Source organism: Salvelinus sp. IW2-2015, unplaced genomic scaffold, assembly GCF_002910315.2.
Source record: "Salvelinus sp. IW2-2015 unplaced genomic scaffold, ASM291031v2 Un_scaffold1995, whole genome shotgun sequence".
NCBI classification, from domain to species: domain Eukaryota; kingdom Metazoa; phylum Chordata; class Actinopteri; order Salmoniformes; family Salmonidae; genus Salvelinus; species Salvelinus sp. IW2-2015.
This window is the reverse complement of record NW_019943345.1, coordinates 191,083-199,263: the sequence shown is the minus strand read 5'-3', so window position 1 is coordinate 199,263 and position 8,181 is coordinate 191,083. Positions and strand designations below refer to the sequence as shown.

Below are 8,181 nucleotides of genomic sequence, written 5' to 3'. Positions count from 1 at the left end.
AGGGCAGCCCGGATATGCCCGGGAAGGGCCCACCGCGACTGAGGGGCAGCACCGGACTAAGGGGCAGCACCGGACTAAGGGGCAGCACCGGACTAAGGGGCAGCACCGGACTAAGGGACAGCACCGGACTAAGGGACAGCACCGGACTAAGGGACAGCCCCAGGATAAGAGGCAGCTCCGGACTGAGGTACGGCAGCTCCGGACTGAAGGGCAGCACCGGACTGAACGCGGATCCTGGCTGGCTGCTCTGGCGGATCCTGGCTGGCTGGCGGATCCTGGCTGGCCGGCTCTGGCGGATCCTGCTGGACGGCTCTGGCGGATCTGGCTGCTCATGGCTGGCTGACGGATCTGGCTGCTCATGGCTGGCTGACGGATCTGGACGCTCATGGCTGGCTGACGGATCTGGACGCTCATGGCTGGCTGACGGCGCTGGACGCTCATGGCTTGGCTGACGGCTCTGGACGCCTCATGGCTGGCTGACGGCTCTGGACGCTCATGGCTGTGCTGACGGCTCTGGACGCTCATGGCTGGCTGACGGCTCTGGACGCTCATGGCTGGCTGGCGGTTCTGGCAGATCCTGTCTGGTTGGCGGCTCTGGCAGATCCTGTCTGGTTGGCGGCTCTGGCAGATCCTGTCTGGTTGGCGGCTCTGGCAGATGCTGTCTGGTTGGCGGCTCTGGCAGATGCTGTCTGGTTGGCGGCTCTGGCAGATCCTGTCTGGTTGGCGGCTCTGGCAGATCCTGTCTGGTTGGCGGCTCTGGCAGATCCTGTCTGGTTGGCGGCTCTGGCAGATCTGTCTGACGCAATCCTCAGTCCGGAGCTGCCCCTTATCCTGGGGCTGCCCATTATCCTGGGGCTGCCCCTTATCCTGGGGCTGCCCCTTATCCTGGGGCTGCCCCTTATCCTGGTACTTATCCTGGTGCTGTCCCTTATCCTGGTGCTGCCCCTAAGTCCGGTACTGCCCCTTAGTCCGGTGCTGCCCCTTATTCCAGTGGGGTTAAGCAAGCGGGTAGTGACTATGGTGGGGTGGGGACCACGACCAGTGCCGGAGCCGCCGCCGTGGATGGACGCCCACCCAGACCCTCCCCTAGACTATGTGCTGGTGCGCCCGGAGTTCGCACCTTAAGGGGGGGGGTTATGTCACGCCCTGGCCTTAGTATTCTTTGTTTTCTTAATTATTTTAGTTAGGTCAGGGTGTGACATGGGGAATGTATGTGTTTTTTGTAGTGTCTAGGGTGGTTGTAAGGTTTAGGGGGTTTATTAGAGTAGTTGGGTTTATGTTTAGTATAGTAGTCTAGCTGTGTCTATGTTGAGTGTAGGTATCTAGGAAAGTCTATGGTTGCCTGAATTGGGTCTCAATTAGAGACAGCTGGTTATTGTTGTCTCTGATTGGGAGCCATATTTAAGGTAACCATAGGCTTTAGCTGTTTGTGGGGAATTGTCTATGTTGAACGTTTGTAGCCTGTGTGTGTGCACTACSTTTATAGCTTCACGGTCGTTTGTTGTTTTGGTATAGTTTGTAATAGTGTTTTGTTTCATGTTCATCTTCGTAGAAAAAATAAAAGAAGATGGCTTATTTTCCACATGCTGCGTTTTGGTCCGTCTCTCCTCCACACGATCGTGACAGCACCTTAACAGACGGCCTCTAACTGAGCAGTGTAGCCTACAGGTTATACACTGAGTGGACTAGATATTACTCTAACTGAGCAGTGTAGCCTATAGGTTATATACTGAGTGGACTACATATTACTAACTGAGCAGTGTAGCCTACAGGTTATACACTGAGTGGACAAAATATTAAGGACACCTTCCTAATGTTGTCCCCCCCCCCAAATGTCCTCAGAACAGCCTCAATTCATCAGGGCATGGATTCTACAAGGTGTTGAAAGCGTTTCACAGGGGTGCCTGCCCATGTTGACTCCAATGCTTCTCACAGTTGTCAAGTTGGCTGGATGTCCTTTGGGTGGTGGAACATGAGCGTGAAAGACCCAGCAGTCTCAACACAAACTGGTGTGCATGGCACCTACTACCATACCTCGTTCAAAGGCACTTAAAATCTTTTGTCCTGCCCATTCACCCTCTGCATGGCACACATACACAATCCATGTCTCAATTGTCTCCAGGCTTAAAAATCCTTCTTTAACCTGTCCCGTCCCCTTCATCTGCAAGTGACATCAATAAGGTATCATAGCTTTCACCTGGATTCACCTGATCAGTCTGTCATGGAAAGAGCAGGTGTTCATAATGTTTTGTACACTTAGTGTAAATTGCACAATAATTATACATTTATGTATTTGGTTATATAGCCTATTGTTTTCTCTTTATTCAACCTGCCATCTACCCACCTGGGGACTGAGGGTTATGAGAGAACCCCCACATCCCGCTGTTTGGACTTATCAGGCTAGTTAAGACGAACATTTTTACCACCACTTGCACAAAGTTATATGATGTTTGTGTGTGTGTGTGAGTGTGTGTGTGTCTGTGTGTGTGAGTGAGAGTTCAGGTGTATCCCTCAATGACTGTCTGTTCTTCTGCTTACCGCAATAGTGTGGAACATGGTGGAGAGTACACAATGAAACCTGGGCTTAGAAAATGTGAGTGTTGACTGCGTGAAGTATATGACTAAGAATAAGTCTTAATTCAAGTTAAGTCAAAGTCAAAGACCCACCATCATTACTTACTTGGTCATATTAAATATCAGCTGTAGTTCTACAGAAGCAGAAATCAGGGACACCAAGGTTTACAAAGAGTTCTCTTTGACAATGTGGGTGTGTGTGTGTGTGTGTGGTGTGTGTGTGTGTGTGTGTGTGTGTGAATTAATGGGAATAAGTGTGTTGTATATTACCATACAGTATAAATATGATTCATTCAACAAGTCTCAAGTTACCTTAACTTCTCCTTTTGATCCTAGAAACATCTACATTAAATATTTTGTGAAAAGTAGGTTAACATTCTAATGTGAATGATGATGATTTCTAATATTTGTCTGGTTTCATCCGTCAGATGTCTGTGATCTCACACTGGACCTAAACACAGTAAACAGACTCCTCTCTCTGTCTGAGGAGAACAGAAAGTGACATGTAGGAGAGAGGAGCAGCGCTATCCTGATCACCCAGAGAGATTGAGACTGTAAACAGGTGCTATGTAGAGAGGGTCTGACTGGGCGCTGTTACTGGGAGGTAGAGTGGAGTGGGATAAGCGCTGGGATAGGAGTGGCATATAAAGGAATCAACAGGAGAGGATGGGGTAAGGACTGTTGTCTTGGATCCAACGACAAGTCCTGGTGTCTGTTCTGCTCTGACAACAGTTACATTGCCTGGCACAATAATAACTCCCTACCATAGACGTCCTCCTCCTGCTCCCACAGAGTAGGTGTGTATCTGGACTGGACAGCCGGCACTCTGTCCTTCTATAGACCTCCTCTGACACACTGACCCACCTGATCACATTCACCTCCACATTCACTGAGCCCCTCTATCCAGTTTTTGGGGCTTTGGTTTGAAGACTCCTCAGTGTCCCTGAAATAATAATCTGACACACAACACATACTGGACTCACACACACACGCACACACACACACACAACACACACACACACACACACACACACACACACACACACACACACACACACACACAACACACACACACACACACACACTGGACACACACACACCTGGACACACACACACTGGACACACACAGGACACACACACACACACACACTGGACACCACACTGGACACACACACTGGGGAGACAAACATCAGGACACAAAACACATACAACACCACGACACTGAACCACACACTAAACACACACAACACACTGAAAAACACACTGGACACACACACACACACACACACACACTGACATAAACTGGTTACACACGCACTGGACACAAACTAGACACAACAAACACTGGACACAAACTGGACACACACCACTGGACACACTCACACACACACACACTGGACACACACACTGGACACACACACTGGACACAAACCACTGAATACACACACACACTTAACACACACACACACACACACACACACTGGAAACACACACAATACACACTGAACAAAACACACCACAACACACACTGGACACACAACACACATACATACACTCACGGCAGGGTAGCCTAGTGGTTAAAGCGTTGGACTAGTAACCGAAAGGTTGCAAGATTGATTTCCGAGCTGACAAGGACAAATCTGTTCTTACCTAACAAGGCAGTTAACCCATTGTTCCAAGCTGTCTTTGTAAATAAGAATTTGTTCTTAACTGACTTGCCTAGTTAAATAAAGGTTGAATTTGACACACACTGGACACACACACACACACACACTGGACACACACCACACTGGAACACACACATTCACACACACACACACACACACACACACACACACACCACACACACACACACACACACAACAACACAGACTGGACACACACACACTGGACACACTAGACACCACACAACACACACACAAATATTCCTATAATTGTGGCATCTTGACACAGGACCTTCATGAAAAACTAACCGTGCACGGGCACTTGTTTTATACGGTTTTAGATGTATCCTCTGTTAAATATTTAAACTCTTACAATAACACTGTTAAAATTTGTTTGTATGTCTTTTATGTTGAAAAACAATTATACAATTATATATGGACATATGCTCCATATTATACAATATACAAGGATATATTGTACTTTTCATAATAAAACATACTTGAAACAAGAAAGGCATGTTAATTGTGAAAACAATTTCGTTATTGACTTTACATTGCCTCTGTCAGTGCAGGTTGATGTTTGTCATGAATCTTGACCTGGAGGCAGAACTGTGCAATTTCCTCTAGATATGCCAGCTGCAAAGTCAAAAGCTGGCTGTGGAAAATAAGTTTGTTTATGGTCTTAATTTAAGGGAAGGATTAGCAGTGTGGTTGGGTTAGGTTAGGATTTAAATCTGATTTTATAACTTTGTGCCTGTGCCAGCTAGTGACCACTTTGCTGAACTGCCTCCAGGGCAAGATTCATGACAATAATGCCATTCCTCCCAGTCATCCTCTCCTTATCTTTACAAGACTGTAGAACATGCAAGCTAGTGATGGGGGGGTTCTCTCATAACCCTCAGTCCCAGGTGGGAGATGGCAGGTTGAATAAGAGAGCTAGTGATGGGGGGTTCTCTCATAACCTCGATCCCCAGGTGGGTAGATGCAGGTTGTATAAAGAGAAGCTAGTGATGTGGGGGTTCTCTCATAACCCTCAGTCCCCAGGTGGGTAGATGGCAGGTTGAATAAAGAGAGCTAGTGATGTGGGGGTTCTCTCATAACCCTCAGTCCCCAGGTGGGTAGATGGCAGGTTGAATAAAAGAGAGCTAGTAGTGGGGGTTCTCTCATAACCCTCAGTCCCCAGGTGGGTAGATGGCAGGTTGAATAGAGAAGCTAGTGATGGGGGGGTTCTCTCATAACCCTGTCCCCAGGTGGGTAATGGCAGGTTGAATAAGAGGAGCTAGTGATGTGGGGGTTCTCTCATAACCCTCAGTCCCCAGGTGGGTAGATGGCAGGTTGAATAAAGGAAAACAATAGGCTATATAACAAAATACATAATGTATAATTATTGTGCAATTTACACTAAGTGTAACAAACATTATGACACCTGCTCTTTCCATGACAGACTGACAGGTGAATCCAGGTGAAAGCTATGATACCTTATTGATGTCACTTGCAGATGAAGGGGACGGGACAGGTTAAAGAAGGATTTTTAAGCCTGGAGACAATTGAGACATGGATTGTGTTGTGTGCCATGCAGAGGGTGAATGGGCAAGGACAAGAATTTTAAGTGCCTTTGAACGAGGTATGGTAGTAGGTGCCATGCACACCAGTTTGTGTTGAAGACTGCTGGGTTTTTCACGCTCATGTTCCACCACCCAAAGGACATCCAGCCAACTTGACAACTGTGAGAGTTGGAGTCAACATGGGCAGGCACCCTGTGAAACGCTTTCAACACCTTGTAAGATCCATGCCCTGATGAATTGAGGCTGTTCTGAGGACATTTGGGGGGGGGGACAACATTAGGAAGGTGTCCTTAATATTTTGTCCACTCAGTGTATAACCTGTAGGCTACACTGCTCAGTTAGTAATATGTAGTCCACTCAGTAATAACCTATAGGCTACACTGCTCAGTTAGAGTAATATCTAGTCCACTCAGTGTATAACCTGTAGGCTACACTGCTCAGTTAGAGGCCGTCTGTTAAGGTGCTGTCACGATCGTGTGGAGGAGAGACGGACCAAAACGCAGCATGTGGAAAATAAGCATCTTCTTTTATTTTTCTACGAAGATGAACATGAAACAAAACACTATTACAAACTATACCAAAACAACAAACGACCGTGAAGCTATAAACGTAGTGACACCCACACAGGCTACAAACGTTCAACATAGACAATTCCCACAAACAGCTAAAGCCTATGGTTACCTTAAATATGGCTCCCAATCAGACAACAATAACCAGCTGTCTCTAATTGAGACCCAATTCAGGCAACCATAGACTTTCCTAGATACCTACACTCAACATAGCACCAGCTAGACTACTATACTAAACATAAACCCAACTACTCTAATAAACCCCCTAAACCTTACAACCACCCTGACTACAAAAAACACATACATTCCCCATGTCACACCCTGACCTAACTAAAATAATTAGAAAACAAAGAATACTAAGCGCAGGGCGTGACATAACCCCCCCCTTAAGGTGCGAACTCCGGGCGCACAGCCCATAGTCTAGGGGAGGGTCTGGGTGGGCGTCCATCCACGGCGGCGGCTTCCGGCACTGGTCGTGGTCCCCACCCCACATAGTCACTACCCGCTTGCTTAACCCACTGGAATAAGGGGCAGCACCGGACTAAGGGGCAGTACCGGACTTAGGGGCAGCACCAGGATAAGGGACAGCACCAGGATAAGTACCAGGATAAGGGCAGCCCCAGGATAAGGGGCAGCCCAGGATAAGGGGCAGCCCCAGGATAATGGGCAGCCCCAGGATAAGGGGCAGTCCGGACTGAGGTACGGCAGCTCCGGACTGAAGGGCAGCACGGACTGAAGGGCAGCACCGCGACTAAGGGGCAGCAGCCCGGACTAAGGGGCAGCACCGGACTAGGGGGGGCAGCACCGGACAGGGGCACGACTAAGGGACAGCACCGGACTAAGGGACAGCACCGGACTAAGGGACAGCCCCAGGATAAGAGGCAGCTCCGGACTGAGGTACGGCAGCTCCGGACTGAAGGGCAGCACCGGACTGAACGGCGGATCCTGGCTGGCTGGCTCTGGCGGATCCTGGCTGGCTGGCGGATCCTGGCTGGCCGGCTCTGGCGGATCCTGGCTGGACGGCTCTGGCGGATCTGGCTGCTCATGGCTGGCTGACGGATCTGCTGCTCATGGCTGGCTGACGGATCTGGACGCTCATGGCTGGCTGACGGATCTGGACGCTCATGGCTGGCTGACGGGCGCTGGACGCTCATGGCTGGCTGACGGCTCTGGACGCTCATGGCTGGCTGACGGCTCTGGACGCTCATGGCTGGCTGACGGTCTGGACGCTCATGGCTGGCTGACGGCTCTGGACGCTCATGGCTGGCTGGCGGTTTCTGGCAGATCCTGTCTGGTTGGCGGCTCTGGCAGATCCTGTCTGGTTGGCGGCTCTGGCAGATCCTGTCTGGTTGGCGGCTCTGGCAGATGCTGTCTGGTTGGCGCTCTGGCAGATGCTGTCTGGTTGGCGGCTCTGGCAGATCCTGTCTGGTTGGCGGCTCTGGCAGATCCTGTCTGGTTGGCGGCTCTGGCAGATCCTGTCTGGTTGGCGGCTCTGGCAGATCCTGTCTGACGAATGGCTTCTAGCGGCTCTGACTGACTATCGGCTCGGAGCAGACGGGCTGCTGTAATGGCTCGGGACAGACGGATGGCTCAGATGGCGCTGGAGAGACGGATGGCCTCGATGGCGCTGGGAACGGATGGCTCAGATGGCGCTGGGAGACGGATGGCTCTGGCCGCGCTCCGTTCTGGCGGAAGGCTTCTGGCCGATCCGGTCTGGCGGAAGGTCTGGCCGATCCGGTCTGGCGGAAGGCTCTGGCCGATCCGGTCCTGGCGGAAGGCTCTGATCGTCTCAAGCGTGATCCGGTCCTT

The 8,181-nt window shown here is 50.0% G+C and overlaps 1 protein-coding gene across 1 annotated transcript in view; it reads right to left on the bottom strand.

The window, feature by feature from the left end:
* Positions 1 to 7,962: 7,962 nt before the first annotated feature.
* Positions 7,963 to 8,181, bottom strand: part of LOC139024895 (ribonuclease inhibitor-like) — a 4,982-nt gene continuing 4,763 nt past the window's right edge. Inside the window, exon 5 of the mRNA XM_070439879.1 lies at positions 7,963 to 8,178. Within this exon, the coding sequence (XP_070295980.1) occupies positions 7,963 to 8,178 (216 nt within the window). The remainder of the gene's footprint in view (positions 8,179 to 8,181) is intronic.